General features: G+C 36.5%; 1 protein-coding gene across 1 annotated transcript in view; it reads left to right on the top strand.

Moving 5' to 3' along the window:
- Positions 1-17,106, top strand: part of NUBPL (nucleotide binding protein like) — a 223,926-nt gene that overhangs the window by 86,502 nt on the left and 120,318 nt on the right. The window contains exons 5-6 of the mRNA XM_040257149.1: positions 2,309-2,348; positions 2,442-2,532. Coding sequence (XP_040113083.1) covers positions 2,309-2,348; positions 2,442-2,532 — 131 coding nt within the window. The remainder of the gene's footprint in view (positions 1-2,308; positions 2,349-2,441; positions 2,533-17,106) is intronic.

The raw sequence follows: 17,106 nt of genomic DNA, 5'->3' as shown, positions 1-17,106 counted from the left end.
TCTGTTTTACATTCTTGTGAGTAGTGCACGTGGGTTCCCATTTGTCTATATTCTTGCCAATTGTTGTTATTTCCTATAGGTTTTTATTTTTTACCTAATACTGTGAGGTGATCACTCATTGTAATTTTGATTCACATTATAATAACAATCAGTGATACTGAACATTTCTTCATGTGCTTATTGGCCATTTGTATATCTTCCTTGAAAAACTGTCTATTCACTTCCTTTGCCCTTTTTTGAATTTTGTTGTTTCATTGAGTTTTAAGAATTTTCTCCATATTCGGGGTATTAATATCTATAAAATAAATGTTTACAAATATTTTATCCCATTTTGTGGGCTGCCTTTTCACCCTGTTGATACTGTCTCCTGATGCACAACATTTACAAACTTCCATGAACTCCAGTTTGTTGTTTCTTTTGCTGCCCTTGTTTGGTGTTGTGTCCAAGAAAGCCTCACCAAATCCAATGGCATGAAACTCTTGCCCTGTGTGTTGTAAGAGCTTTATAATTAATAGCTCTTCCATTTAGGGCTTTGATCCATTTTGAGTTAATTTTTTATGTTAGATAAAGATCCAGCTTCATTCTTCTGCATTTGGATATCCAATTTTCCCAGCTTTTCCCCCACTGAATGATTTTGGCCTCTTTGTGAAAAAATTATCTGACTGTATAAGTGAGAGTATATTTCTGGAGTCTCTAGTCTGTTTCTATTCCACTGGTTTATATGTCTGCCTTTATGCTAGTACACCACTGTTTTGATTGCTATAGCTGTGTAGTAAGTTTTGAAATAGCGAAGTATGAGTCCTCAAAGCTCTGTTCTTTTTCAAGATTGATTTTCATATTGGGGATCCCTTGAGATTCCATCTGAATATTAGGATGGATTTATTTCTGCAAAAAATGTTAACAGGATTTTGATAGGGATTGAATTGAATCTGTAGGTGACTTTGGGTAGTATTGCCATCTTAATGTTAAGTCTTCCAGCTGATGAACATGGGATGTGTTTTTATTTTTGTCTTCTTTAAATCCTTTCAGCAATATTTTATAGTTTTAATTTTACAAATCTTTTATCTCCTTGATTAGGTTAATTCCAAAGTATTTATTCTTTTTGATGCTATTTTAAATGGGATTTTCATAATTTCCTTTTTAGATTGTTCATGTGTATAAGAAATAAACTGATTTTTTATGTTTGTATCTTCTACTAGATTTACTTATTAGCTCCAATAGTTTTCTTTGTGGAATCTTTAGGGTCTTATATATAAGATCATAATATCTGTGAAACGAGGAAACTTTACTTCCTCCTTTGCAATTTGGATGCTGTTTATTTCTTTGTCTTGCCTCATTCTGTGGCTGTAACTTTCAGTATTATGTTGAGTAGAAGTGGCAAAAGTGGGCATCTTTGTTTTACTCATGATCCTAGAGGAGAAACATTCAGTCTTTTATTATTGAGTACTATGTTGCTTTGGGTTTTTCACATTTGGCTTGTATTATGTTGAGATTTGAAGTAAGAGATTGATGGACAAAATTACTTATTGAGGCTATTTTTTACAACACTTGAAAATTATAGATGAAGTGTTTCTGAAACTATATGCCCCCTGTTTTTAGATGTTGCATCTATTGGGTGTGTTAGTTGTATGCTTGGTATGATGTTTAAACTGTTGCAGATTGAGGTGTATTGATTTAAGAGTAGCAATATGAGTAGCTTTGTTGTTTTTCAGTTGCTAAGTCCTGTCTGACTCTTCAGGACCCCATGGACTGCAGCACACCAGGCTTCCCTGTCCGTCACTCTCTTCTAGAGTTTGCTCAGACTCATGTCCATTGTGTCAGTGATGCCATCCAGCTGTCTCATCCTGTCACCTCATTCTTCTGCCCTCAATCTTTCCCAACATCAGTGTATTTTCTAATGAGTTGGCTCTTCACATCAAGTGGCCAAAGTATTGGAGCTTCATCTTCAGCATCAGTCCTTCCAGTGAATATTCAGGGTTGATTTCCTTTAACATTGACTGGTTTGATCATGGAGTCCAAAGGACCCTCAAGAGTCTTCTCCAGCACCACAGTTGAAAGTATCAATTCTTTGGCACTCAGTGTTCTTTATGGTCCAACTCACATCCATTCATGACTACTGGAAAAATCATAGCTTTGATTGTACAGAACTTTGTTGGCAAAGTGATGTCTCTGCTTTTTAATACACTGTCTAGGTTTGTCATAGCTTTTCTCCCAATAGCTTAGTTATATTTTTAATTCAACACTGTTTGATGATTATGTTTGTGTATAGTGACTTACTCTTCTCAAAGATGTTTTTTTTCTATTTCAGGCAACTTAATGCGGCCTCTTTTGAATTATGGTATTGCTTGGTGAGCATATATATTTTTTTACTTTATGTTAGTTTTCCGAGTAATATTGATTACCTTATGTAATTTAGTTGTCTTTTTGGTTTCCTGCTGCAGTATGTCCATGGGCTTCCTGGTTGAAGAGACTGCCCCCCTTGTTTGGAGAGGTCTTATGGTAATGTCAGCGATTGAGAAACTATTGAGGCAGGTAATACAATTGCTTTAAGTAGAATTTTATGGGTACACTGTGGTAAATATTTGCTGATTGAAGGGTCATTAAAGTTTCCAATCATGTTTGAGATGTTTTGCAAAAGAATCCAGTTGATAGACTGAATTTATAATGAGTTATGTGGCGCCGAGACCAAATCCCACTGTCATGTGATTGAATCTTTCCCATTACTTGTTAGTACTAATATCTAATGTCTTATTTTATATTGTTCTGTTTCTCTTTTTAGACTCTGTTGAGTCTGCAGTACTATGAGGATGTCTATAAGTAATCTGCCTTCTTTAGATTTATGGTTAATTTCATTGTGGCCAATATTGAGTTATAAAGGCATTGTAGAAGTTCCTCAAATGTAGAAAAAATTATTTAAACCACCGTGTTTATGATTTAAAATTGCTTCAGAAGAAAATGAAATTTTATTTTACTCTGAATACATATGGCTATATATTTATATATATAGTATCTGTCCAATCAACTTTAATTTATCCTTAAGGAAGAGAACATTTGATTGGATAATCTAAAAATATCAGATGGGCTCTATGTTATTTATAGAAATAAGTTTCATTTTTTTTTCTTAGTTTCTGTACATGTATAGTTAATTATCTTCTAGGTTATAAGTACTACGCATTTTCTCCACTGACTCACAACAGTTACCCCTTATTTATTCACATTTTACTTTAGGTCAGGCACCATGCCATAGATTGACAGTTCTAATCATAGATACTCCTATATTCATTTCCAGTTGTTAAAGTAAGTAGATATTTCTTGAACTCTGAAACTCTTTTTCCCCTGTAACATCTTGTTTTATTTATCTGCTGCTTGAGTTCTGATAAATTTGCTTTTTGATTTTTGTTCCCCGAATCTTTCTATTTTCCCAACACATTTAAATCTCTTGGCTACATTTCTTTCTCTTTTACACTCAGATCCCATAATTGGTTATTTCAGTTATACTCCTAACAACATCCTGTCCATTTTGTGATCTTGACCTTTATTTTCGTGGTAAAACAGCCTTTTTCTTCCTTTAAGGAAATTTTAAAACAATCTTTATTTAGTTTATAATTAGAGTCAATGAAAATTTGAAAATACAGAAGGAGGATTCTGATGTAAATATTGTTGACTGAAAAAAAGTACAACCTATAAGTTGAAATTTATGTTTTATTAAGTCTGAGGACTTAATCCTTGGATGCAGTCTCTCAGATAACTCTAAGAGACTGCTTCGAAGTTAAGAGAGGAGCCAGGATATATGAGTTTTTGCAGCAAAGTTTTCTAGGTAGTCAGAACATCAAAAGATTACCGTTAATTTGGGGAGAACGGATACATGTATATGTATGGCTTAGTTCCTTTGGTGTCCACCTGAAACTCTTACAACATTGTTAATTGGCTATACTCCAGTATAAAATACAAAAGTTTTTTTTTTTTTTTAATTACTGTTACTAAAGAAAACCACATATCTCAAGTTAAGGAATTTAGTGCTTGTTTATGTACAGGAAGATGCAAGAGTTTGGGCTCACTGAAATCATTCCTCAGTTATCTGGGGCCCTCAGCTATCTGGGACCAGTATCCTGTGCTTTCTCCTTCTGAGCTTGCTCTCAGGGTGCACCATCGGGGTGGCTGCAGCAGCTGACAGACTGCTAGATGACAGGCATCCTGTTTCTATCCTAAGTTCCCTCAGGGCTAGCTGTCAGGGAGGCTACAATGCAATGGCTTGATGGCTGCAAATCCTTTGTTTACTGATGTGGCAGGCAACATTTTTTCATCCTCATTATTAGTTTTCCCCCTCCTGTGTTAGGGTTAGAATTCTTAACAGGAAATGATTCAGAATTCCTCCTAAGGCTTTATGGATGGCCACAAGAAGGTGGAAATTCTTCCACTTTCCACAGTAATCAGACACTTAGAGATTCAAGTCAGTGAGAAGAGACACAGAAATACAGGCCAAAGGTTGGTGTTCTGAGGAGCATGCTTTGTGAAAATGTAATAGCTGATTAGATGCTCTGTGGGCTTCCCCTGATGGCTCAGCAGGTGAAGAACCTGTCTGCAGTGCAGGAGACACAGGAGACTCAGGTTCGATCACTGGGTTGGGAAGATCTTCTTGAAAAGAAAATGGCAACCACTCCAGTATTCTTACCTGAAAAATCTCATGGACAGAGGAGCCTGGAGGGCTACAGTCAGCAACAAATTTCCTTCGTTTCTTGATGCTCTATAAAGCAGTGAATTGTGGAGGGTACCTGGTTCATTGGCCAATTAAAAAAAAATTGAATATAACACATGTACAGAATATAACATGTATTCATGTACACAGGGGTCCAATAGATGGATTATCCCAAAGAGAAAATACCTTTATACTTATCACTTAGGACAAAATAAACAGAATACCAGGGTTTCAGATGCTTTTCTCCTATCTCATCCCAGATACTAATTTGTGGGGAGATGATAAGTACTTGTGGTCAGTTTGCCATCTTGAGCTAAAATCTGTTTTAAAAGTTCTTTTCCCTTTCTTTCAATGTTTTACTGAGTTAAGCTTACAGATATAGTAGGATGCACATATCTTATATATGGAGTTCAGTGATTTTTGATAAACATATATAACTATGTAACCACATTGCAGTCAAGATAGAGAACATTTTTATCCCCCTCTAGAAGGTTTCCTTGGGCTCCCTTAGGCCATCACTGTTGTGATTTCTGTCACTCTAAGTGAGTTTTGTGTGTTCTTATACTTCATATAAAGGGAACCTTAATGTATAATTCCTTTTTGCATCTCATTTGTTTTTCATAGTCTAAAGCTTCTAAAATCATCCTTGTTGCATGTATCAATAACTGAGTCCTTTTTATTGCTGAGTAGTAATTCCTTTGCATGAATATAACCCAATTTTATTTATTTATTTTTCTGATGATAAACAATTGTGTAGTCTCCAGTTTTTGGCTATTATGAATAATGCTACTCTACATACTTGTACAGGTATTCCTAAAGGTTCCAATTGTTTCACATCTTTTTTTGTGTGTGTTATCATTTTCTTCACTGGTGGCTGTAAAAATGATGTCTTCTGATGTTTTCAGTTTGTGCTTGCCTGATGGTCAGTGATGTTAAGCCCCTTTTCATGTGCATGTTAGATATTGCTGTATCTTCTTTCATAAAGTGTATGTTCAAGTCCTTCACTTTTTTTTGGCTTATTTCTCTTCTTGTAATTGAGTATTCTGGCTATGAGTCCATTGTCAGATATATATATTGGGAATATTTCTCCCAGTCTGTGTCTTGCCTTTTGATGAGCTGAAGTTTTAAATTTTCATGAAATCCAATTTATCAAAAAATTATGTTTAATGCTTAGTGCTGTTAGGAAATCTTTGCCTGTCTACCCCAAGGTTGTAAAGATATTCCTGTATATTTCTTTTATCTTAAAACTTATAGGTCTGGCTTGTATATATTGAATTAATTTTCGTGTGTGAAGTGAGATAATGATCAAGGTTTATATTTTTCGTTGTTGTGTGATAACAGGAAATACATTTATTCTTGGTCCTTTGGTCCTGACACAAAGCTCCCCAAACCCTTGGTATTTCTTGAGTGGTAGATTTGTCCTTTGTCGTTCATAAGGAGCCCCTTTTTGAGCACACTGGTTCATGCTAGGGAGATGACTTAGGGTGGAATCTCTAGATAGCCTCAGATGGGACTGGTCACCAGAAGACCAAGTACTTAGAGAGGTAGAATTTTCCACCTCCCCTGCCTACCTCTGGGAAGGGGATGTGGGGTGGACTGCAGATTAAACGCTATAGAAACTCTTGAACAAGATTCGATGAGCTTCTGGGTTGTAAAACACATCCATGGGTAGGTTGTGTACCCTAGCTCCATAGGGACAGAAGCTCCTGTGCTCAGAGCACTTCTGAACCTTGCCCTGTGTACTTACCACCTCTTCATCTGCTCTTTCATCTGTATCCTATACCCTTTATAATAAACTGGGAAATGTAGGTAAACATTTCTCTGAGCTCTGTGAGCTGCTCAAGTACAATACAGGCATACCGATGATATTTTAAGTTTGGTTCCAGACCAATACAATGAAGAGAGTATCACAGTAAAGCCATTACACAAACTTTTTTGTTTCCCAGTACACGCAAGAGTTGTGTTTCATTAGTGTACTTTAGTTTGTTAAGTATACAGTAGCATTATGTCTAACAGAAACATTGTACATACCTTAATTAAGAAACACTTTATTGCTGGAAAGCATTAACCATCATCTAAGACACCACCCTTACGGCAGAAAGTGAAGAGGAACTAAAAAGCCTCTTGTTGAAAGTGAAAGAGGAGAGTGAAAAAGTTGGCTTAAAGCTCAACATTGAGAAAATGAAGATCATGGCATCTGGTCCCATCACTTCATGGGAAATAGATGGAGAAACAGTGGAAACAGTGTCAGACTTTATTTTGGGGGGCTCCAAAATCACTGCAGATGGTGACTGCAGCCATGAAATTAAAAGATGCTTACTCCTTGGAAGAAAAGTTGTGACCAACCTAGATAGCATATTCAAAAGCAGAGACATTACTTTGCCGACTAAGGTCTGTCTAGTCAAGGCTATGGTTTCTCCAGTGGTCATGTATGGATGTGAGACTGTGAAGAAGGCTGAGCACTGAAGAACTGATGCATTTGAACTGTGGTGTTGGAGAAGACTCTTGAGAGTCCCTTGGACTGCAAGGAGATGCAACCAGTCCATTCTGAAGGAGATCAGCCCTGGGATTTCTTTGGAAGGACTGATGCTAAAGCTGAAACTCCAATACTTTGGCCACCTCATGCGAAGAGTTGACTCATTGGAAAAGACTGATGCTGGGAGGGATTGGGGGCAAGAGGAGAAGGGGACAACAGAGGATGAGATGGCTGGATGGCATCACTGACTCGATGGACATGAGTCTGAGTGAACTCTGGGAGTTGGTGATGGACAGGGAGGCCTGGCATGCTGTGATTCATGGGGTCGCAAAGAGTTGGACACGACTGAGCAACTGAACTGAACTGAACTGAAGCCTTCAGCAAGTCATAATCTTTTTGCAATAGTGACATCAAAGGTCAGTGATCACAGATCACAGTGAGAAATACAGTAATAATTAAAAAGTTTGAAATATTGTAAGGATTACCAAAATGTGATGCAGGGACACAAAGTGAGTAAATGCTCACGTGGAAAAATGGTCCTGATAGACTTGCTTGATGCAGGTTTGCCATAAACCTTCAATTTGTAAAAAATGCAGTATCTGTGAAGCATGATAAAATGAGATATGCTTGTAATTGAACTTAAGGAGAGGGATCTTGAGAACCTCTGATTAATAGCCAATTAGCCCAAAGCACATGTAACAGCCTGGCTTTGTGATTGGCATCCGAATTGGGTACAGGCTTGTGGGACTAAGCCCTTAATATAGAATCTGTTGCTATCTCCAGCTAGATAGTGTCAGAGTTAACATAATTGCTTGGTCATATTGGAAAATACACATTATAGTACTTTATCTGATTTTTCTAGCATTATTTGTTTAGAAGACTTACCTTTCCCCATTGAATTGACTTGAACCATTACACAAAAATCAATTAAGCTTATGTATAGGGTCTATCTCTGGACACTATTATATTCTAGTAATAGTTGAATCCTTACAGTAAAACCATATTGTCTTAATGATTGTAGCTCTTTAGAAGGCTTATTAATACAGAAAGTGAGAGTCATCCAACTTTGTTCTTTCTTAAGATTACTTTGACTACTTTAGTTTTTTTCACATTTCTATATAATTTTCATATTCAGCTTATCAATTTGTGTGGGAAAGCATATTACTGTTTTCATTAGGATTTGTTGTTCTTCAGCTGCTAAGTCGTGTCCAACTCTTTGTGACCCAGTGGACTGCAGCATACCAGGCTCCTCTGTCCTCCATTATCCCCTGAAGTTTGCTCAGATTTATGTCCATTGAGTCGATGATGCTATCTAACTGAGTTGATGATGCTATCTAACTCTTTCATCCTCTGCCACCCCCTTTTGCCTTTAATCTTTCCCAGCATCAAGGTCTTTTCCAATGACTCAGCTCTTGCTAATCAGGTGGCCAAAGTGTTGGAGCTTCAGCTTCAGCATCATCCTTCTAATGAGTACTCAGGGTTGATTTCCTTTAAGATTGACTGGTTTGATCACCTTGCAGTCCATGGTATTCCAAAATCATCAGTTCTTCTTTTTTTTTTTAATAATTTATTTTTTTTATTTTACAATTCTGTATTGGTTTTGGCATACATTGACATGAATCCACCACGGGTGTACATGCGTTCCCAAACATGAACCCCCCTCCCACCCCCCTCCCCACAACATCTCTCTGGGTCATCCCCGCGTACCAGCCCCAAGCATGCCATATCCTGCATCGGACATAGACTGGCAATTCGATTCTTACATGATATTATACATGTTTCAGTGTCATTTTCCCAAATCATCTCACCCTCTCCCTCTCCCACTGAGTCCAAAAGTCCGCTATACCCATCTGTGTCTTTTTTGCTGTCCTGCATACAGGGTCATCATTGCCATCTTTCTAAATTCCATATATATGTGTTAGTATGCTGTATTGGTGTTTTTCTTTCTCGCTTACTTCACTCTGTATAATCGGCTCCAGTTTCAAACATCTCGTCAGAACTGATTCGAATGTATTCTTTCTAACGGCTGAGTAATACTCCATTGTGTATATGTACCACAGCTTTCATCATCATCTTTGGTGCTCACCCTTCTTTATGGTTCAATTCTAACATCCATATGTGACTACTAGAAAAACCAGAGCTTTGATTATATGGACCTTTGTTGGCAAAGTGGTGTATCTGATTTTTAATATCATATCTAGGTTTGTCATAGCTTTCCTTCCAAGGAGCAAGTGTCTTTTAATTTTATGGCTGCAGTCAACATCCACAGTGCTTTTGGAGCCCAAGAAAATAAAATCTGTCACTGCTTCCACTTTTTCCACTTCTGTTTGCTGTGAAGTGATGGGACCAGATGCCATATCGTAAGTTTTTTGAATGCTGAGTTTTAAGCCAGCCTTTTCACTCTTTTCTTTCACCCTCATTAAGAGGCTCTTTAGTTCCTCTTCAATTTCCACCTTTAGAGTATTATCATCTGCATATCTGAGATTATTGATATTTCTTCTGGCAATGTTGATTTCAACTTGTGATTCATCCCACCTGGCATTTCACATGATGTACTCTGCATGTAAGTTAAATAAGCAGGATGAGTGCTTATACAGCCTTGTGGTACTCAATTTTGAACCCATCCATTGTTCCATGTCCAGTTCTAGCTGTTGCTTCTTGACCCACATACAGGTTTCTCAGGAGACAGGTAAGATGGGCTGGTACTCCCATCTCTTTAAGAATTTTAGTCAGTGAAATAGAAGTAGATATATTTTCTTGAATCCTCTTGCTTTCTTGATGATCTAACATATGTTGGCAATTTTTATCTCTGGTTCCTCTGCCTTTTCTAAACCTGGCTTGTACATCTGGAAGTTCTTGGTTCATGTACTACTGAAGCCTAGCTTGAAGGATTTTGAGCATAGCCTTGTTAACATGTGAATGAGCGCAATTGTACAGTAGTTTGAATATTCTTTGGCATTGCCATTCTTTGGGATTGGTATGAGAACTGACCTTTTCCAATCCTATGGCCACTGCTGAGTTTTCCAAATTTGCTGACATATTGAGCACAGCACTTTAACAGCATCACCTTTTAACATTTTAAACAGCTCAGCTGGAATTCCATCACCTCCACTAGCTTTGTTTGTAGTAATGCTTCTCAAGTAATGCTCCAGCATTTCTGGCTCTAGGTGAGTGACCACACCATCATGGTTATCCAGATCATTAAGACTTTCTTTGTATAATTATTCTGTGTATTCTTGCCACTTCTTCTTAATCACCTCTGCTTGTTTTAGTTCCTTACTGTTTTTGTCCTTTATTGTGCCCATTCTTGCATGAAATATTCCCTTGACATCTCCAATTTTCTTGAATAGATCTCTAGTCTTTCTGATCCTATTGTTTCCCTCTATTTCTATGTATTGTTCTCTTAAGAAGGCTTTCTTATCTCTCCTTGCTATTCTCTGGAACTCTGCCTTCAGTTGGGTATATCTTTCCCTTTCTCCCTTGCATTTTGCTTCTCTTCTTTCCTCCATTATATGTAAAGCCTCCTTAGACAACCACTTTGCCTTTTTCTATTTCTTTTTCTTTTGGATGGTTTTGGTCACAGCCTCCTGTACAACATTACAAAGCTCTGTCCATAGTTCTTCAGGCACTCTACCAGATCTAATTCCTTGAATCTGTTTGTCACCTCAACTCTGTAATCATAAAGGATTTGGTTTAGGTCACCTGAATGGCCTAGTGTTTTCCCCTATTTTCTTCAATTTAAGCCTGAATTTTGCAATTAGGAGTGTATAGAGCTTCTCCATCTTTGACTCCTAAGAATGTAATCAATTTGATTTCCGTATTGACCATCTGGTGCTGTTCCATTGTCTTCTGCTTTTCATTATTTCCAATAAGAAATCTGCCGTAATTTGTCTAATTGATGTCCATAGCTCAGTAGCTAAGGGCATGGACTATGGGGCCACAACTGCCTGAGTCCAATGCTTACTCCACATGTAATAGCTGTATATCCTTGGGCAGAAAGCTCTCTGGGCTTTAGTCTCCTAACCAATATAATGGGGTTAATAGTATCTACCACATTATAAAAATTAAGTGAGTTTATATGTATAATATGCTTAGAAAGCATAGTAATTGTTATGTAAGTGTGCCATGTTATTACTGTATTTTATCAACATTAATATAAATTAGATTTTCTCCAAATTTTAACATTTTCTAATCAGAATGCATGTTGTGAATGATAATTTCTCAGAATTCCTTTATCTGTGGCTTGAATTCTGGTTCTTCCAGAGATATTTTGTGTTGTTTCTTCATTCATCTGGGGTGTTTTCAACCAGAATCAACTTTATTTATTTTTAAATTTTAGTTTTAATTGGAGGATAATTGCTTTATAATGTTGTGTTCATTTCTGCCATTCATAAGCATGAATCAGCCATAGGTATACACACATCTTCTCCCTCTTGAACCTCCCTCCCACCTCCCACCCCTTGAGGCAACTTGAAATAGAATTCTCTGTTAAAGGTTTTTGGGACCAGTCTGGTGGTCAGAATTCAGATGGAAAGCTCCATGGGTACCAATTTTGATTCATTGTCTTTAGGAGGTGTTTTTCTGCCTTCTGCCATGGCCTGGAGAGGTGCATATTTCCTTGAAATTTATTTCTCACTTGAGGATTTGTGTTTTATTTACCTTTAGTTGAAGAGAGTTTAGTCTTTTAGGGCCCCAACTTTACGAAAGTTTCTTCTATTAGAGTCCTTCTCATCTTAGGTGTTTCCCCTCTTTTCTTCTGATATAAAATAATGATACATCTTATAATAAGTAGAGTATTAGATTTGTTGATATTAGGGTCATTATTATTGTCATAATCACCACCATCCTCCCTGAGACATCTAATTTCATGACTTCAGTTATATTAATTATAGTAGCAGACTTCTCTTTGGTTAATATTCCTAGTTTGAGGTGGTGATTTTGTGAGGAAAAGAAGAAAAGAAGTAGTTCAAGTAGGAACTAAGAACTAAGTAGGAAAAGAACTAAGGATGCTAATGTCATGGTTTTTCAACATATCTGCATAGTAGAGTCATTTGGGAATTTTTAAAAATTTTCAAATTTCAGGTCATACCCCAGACAGAGTAAATCAGAAACTCTTGAGGTGTTACCTAGGCATCAGTGTTTTTGGAACTTTCCATCTGATTCCACGTTGTAGATAAGTTTGGGAACCACTAGTTTCAAGAAGGATAGATCAGTAAGAGTGAGGATTTGAAAAGGGCAAGAAATAATAGATGGTAGGTCACCATTTATGATCCTTTAGTAGTATAGTGAATGAAAAATGTCAGATGATAGATGTTTAAGAATGAATTTATTAAAAAAAAAAAAAGAATGAATTTATAGCATGACCTTGAAGGTAGAGTTGTATAACGCCATAATATAAAATAGGCGATTCAGCGGTGGTGGGGAAAAGCAAAGAAAAACAGGATGGAAGCTTAAGGAGGAATGGTATCAAATGAAAACCCTTTTCATTTGTTTTCCAAGTAGGGCAGGCATACCTTTTCCAAAACACAGAATATAGTGTGGAAGGACTGAAGACTAGAAAGTGAGAGGATTATTGAAAGAGGAATATTATAAAAGAGGCAAAAGGGAAGGGGGTTAAAAAGTTATGAATTATTTATGGAAAATAAGTTTTCAGTCCAAATTTGGCGAGTAGAATGAAAAGAACAGATGAGGGAACCCCATCATAACTGACACTAAAAAGAGGTTAACCAAAATTCTTATTTCCTAGATCTTCTTAGTGGAAGGAAAAAGACAGTGAGTTTACTCAGTTGAGCAAATTTGGTTCACAGATTTCTGTATTCATAAAAATTGTCTAGGGAGCTAGTTGAAAATTCATATTTATAGCCTTCCCATTCCACTCCCCGACTTGAACATTTTCCTCAGTAGGTTCAAAGGAGGGCCAAGAAGGTTACATTTTTAATAGATTATCCCAGGTGAGTCTTATTAACGCTGGTGGTTCTGAAATCAAGCTTGGTTATACCTTGGCCTAGAGGCAGTGCTTTTGAACTGCTTTCAGAGGAATAAAAAAAGATGAGAGAAATGAGCCCTGTGCAACAGCCAAGGCCCACTGGATGCTAAATGTGATTTTTTAGGTTTGATGAGTTTTTGTGACTGTCTTTAGCAACTCTCTGAAGCCTGAAAGCTGACATAGGCGAAACCTGTTGTTGGATCTAGGATCAGCATGGCAGAAAGTCCAGACGGGAAACACATCCAGGGCATTAATGAAGGAAATATTGAATTCAAGGTCTGGTTTCCTGGAAGACAGGCAGTCAGGAGGGATCAGGAGGCTGAGTGTAAAATCGGAGGCATCACATAATTGAGAATCATCCTTTATAGGAAAGAAGAGGTTTAGCAGCTTGGGAGGAGCAAGTGTAGCAAGTTTCAGATAAATTGATTTTGTTAGGGAAGGGAAGGGCATTAGAAAGGTTGGGCCTTCCTTCCTTCCTTCCTTATTTGAAAATTTGGTGGTGTTAAAGAAAGGCACATTTCTCTCAAAGTGAGAAAAATGTCAAGGATCAAGTTATCTCTTTGTGGGATGGTAATAGGGTTGCTAGATAAAACCCAAGATACATTTAGTTAAGTTTGAGTGTCAGATACACAGTGAATAAGTTTTCAGTATGGATATGTCCCAAATATTGCTTGGGTCATGCTCACACCAGAAAAGTATTCATTGTATATCTGATATTCATACTTAACTGAGTTAGTGTCCTTTTTTTTTTTTTTTTTTTTACTAAGTCTGGCAACCTTTAGTAGAAATGCTGTTCCATAAGATATAGATAAGAGCCAGGCTGGGAGAAGGTTGTCACGGTGGTGGAGTGGAACTGAGTTGTTTGAGAATAGAAAGTATGAAGTAGTATCAGGGGAATATTATTTAGCCAAGAGTGTCAGGTGTAAATAATCAAAATAAGATGACCATTAGAGTGGGAGATGGGACAAAGAATTATTGTGTATTAAAGTAGGGGAGCTCTGCCAGGATCATTCTTTGTAATTTTGTAAAGAAAGATGGCTTGTCAACTTATTTTACCAACGTCTGCAGCTTCTTCTGAAGCATAACTTATTTTTCTGGATAAAGAAGCACTTGTATAGGGAGTCTCTCATGGTTTCAGTTGCCACTGTCTAGTTAATTTATCTGCATAATATCACCCCACCTCCTTTCAACCTCATCTGCTAAAAGGATGGGAAGAGACTGATGAATAAATGTGTGTTCATGAATGCATTTTGTGATGAGTTGCAGGAATGCATGCCAGCCCATAAAAATAGAAGTTAAACTTTATGATCAGTTAGGAAAACTAGGCAGATAAATGCTAGAATGTCATTTTGAATAGCAGATTTATCTTTTATGTTTTTCTTTTTATTCTCCCGATTTTGGAAACAATTTCTTTTTATTTTCCATTTTGACTTTAAATAATTAGAGGCACAAACATTTAGTATCATTTCATTCAATGAATAACTGATAGTTTAAAATTTTTCTATTATTTGTTGATTCTGGAGTAATAATTTTTTTCCTCTTAAGTGGTGCTCAACATAGATATAATTAGTTTAACTCAAACAGGAAGTCTTGTCTTAGAATCTTTGACTTTTAAAATGTGGGATATTGGAAAAATAATTTGAATTAGTAGAAGAAGAGTATGGGAAGGAAAACTTCAAAGGCTAGTCTGGTGTCAGCACCTGCTGTGGTCACAGTGTAAACCCTGAAGACCAGGGATTTTGGCAGCATTCTCAGTGCTTTTAGTTCATTCTCCAGTATCCACAAATGCGAAGCAGATGCCAGTTTCTTCTCTAGGGCTCTGATAATGGCATATAATGAGTTGGTTGTTTCCTAGCAACTAAAGAAGCAGTTTCACTTTAGCTGATCCTGCAATAGGAATGAGACATTTTCCCTTGATAGCTAGTATTAGTGATTTCCCTGACAATGGAATTTCACTTCTGAATAAGGAATGTTCTCAGCCTTTGGTTTCCTAAAGAATTTTGCTTTTGAATGTGGGCTAAGCTCTGCTTAATCCTGTATAAAACGAAAAAAATTTCTTGAGCCCCCTAAGTACCTCTCATGGGAAGAGCCAAAGGAGTTTGATACATCATTTCTCAAATGGCAAGTGATTATATAAGAAGCTATAATGGGTGTATTTTTCCCAGTGTTTAACAGGATAATTAACAGCCAGATTCTTTTCTGTATTTAGTGTTTGAGGCAACCAAGGTTTATTAAGTATTGGCCAATGTGTGGTAGAAAAAATATATATGAAAATTTATTACCGTTTCAATATACAGACAGTGTAATAAAAATATCTTCTAATCTATAACCTACTTGATTTCAAACAGTATTCTATACATAAAGTTACTATTATACCAGTTATTAAAATAGTTCATTTCATAGTAAACTGTTGAACAATTTAATGTTTAACTTTAAATAATTGCTAATATATAGTTGTACTTAATTGTAAATGAAGTCACTCAGTCATCTCCGACTCTTTACGACCCCATGGACTGTACCCTACCAGGCTCCTCCTTCTGTGGGGTTCTCCAGGCAAGAATACTGGAGTGGGTTGCCATTTCCTTCTCCAGGGGTACTTAACTGTAGCATATCTAAATCCTTATTTGGCAGTGGTAATAGATCAGAGGTCTTCTGATTATTAAGATATATGGAAGCATGAAAATATTACTTTAAATGATTTTCTTTTAGTCATTCATAGTTTAAACAATTTCTAAGGAAATTATGTTTTTCTTCCTTTGACATTATATAACTAATCATTAAAAATTATAATATGATATATTAAATTTCAGAAGTTTTTAGATACATAGTCAAAGAAATAAAATGTTAAATGATGTTCTTAAGATAATTAAGTTAACCATGTCTAAATATACCAAAGAAATTTATTGCCTTGCATGGAAAATTTTCTCAGACTATGCATTAAGTGTAGATCAAGTTATTGAATGTTTTCCTTGTCACTTTTGGGCATCTGACCTTATTCATTTCTATGATTTTTGTGTCATCAGATACTTAGCAAGTCTCATATTTGAAAACACTTTACTAGGCTTCCATGAAGCATTAAAGAACAAAGAACATTAATGAATTCAGTTGGACGGGACAGTAGTCTTTCAGGCACCTAAAGACATGATTTTTCCTTAAAAACTCTTTAAAACATGAGGCACAGTTTCTGTGTAATATCTCAGTTACTACTCTTAGATTTCTTTGGGACTTCTGAGGTGACAGAATCAAGCATGTTAAGCCTTGTTTTTAATTATCCTTTCCCCTTTAAAACTATAGATTAGTCAACAAGGAAAAAGAGATACAATATAACTACAGTCTAGTTCTTTGAAATACTTTTCTGAGGCAGTATTAGCTAAGAAATAGCTCAATTTGGTTAACCTGGCAGGGGTTTCTTTTGATCACTGCATTTATTCATTCATTTCACGATCAGATACTTGTACAGTATCAGATACTTGTACTTCTATAAATACAGTACGATTCTGTACTTTTAAAATGCCACCAGACTTTTTGTCATTGTCAGCAGCACATATTTAAGTGGCTGCTTACTGTGTTTGGGGGGCATTGTTTAGATGCTGAGGACACAAGGATTATGTAAGATGTAGTTCCACCTTTGCAAATGTCAAAGCTTTTAGTTGCAGACCTACTTTTGACTTTTGGTCATAAGCAAGATGTTTTGAACGTTAGACATTTTGATAATGATACTGTTTTACAGTGTTTTGTTTAAGGCAGTCAAGGCTGGTACTTAGAGGACAAAGCTCAGTATTATATAGTGTTGACCATTCAAGTTGGTGGTATTGTTATGAGACCAGGTTTCACAGATTCATTTCGGTTCCATGTCATGGAAGGAACCATGCGGTTACACTGAAAGGGAAAGAGTTCTCAAGAGTTGGAAATGGCTTATGAATATAAATTTCTGGTTATTTCCTCCAA

The sequence above is a fragment of the Oryx dammah genome, unplaced genomic scaffold (assembly GCF_014754425.2).
Source record: "Oryx dammah isolate SB20612 unplaced genomic scaffold, SCBI_Odam_1.1 HiC_scaffold_16, whole genome shotgun sequence".
Lineage (NCBI taxonomy): Eukaryota > Metazoa > Chordata > Mammalia > Artiodactyla > Bovidae > Oryx > Oryx dammah.
Note: the sequence above shows the minus strand (reverse complement) of the source record. Positions and strands in the feature narration are given on the sequence as shown.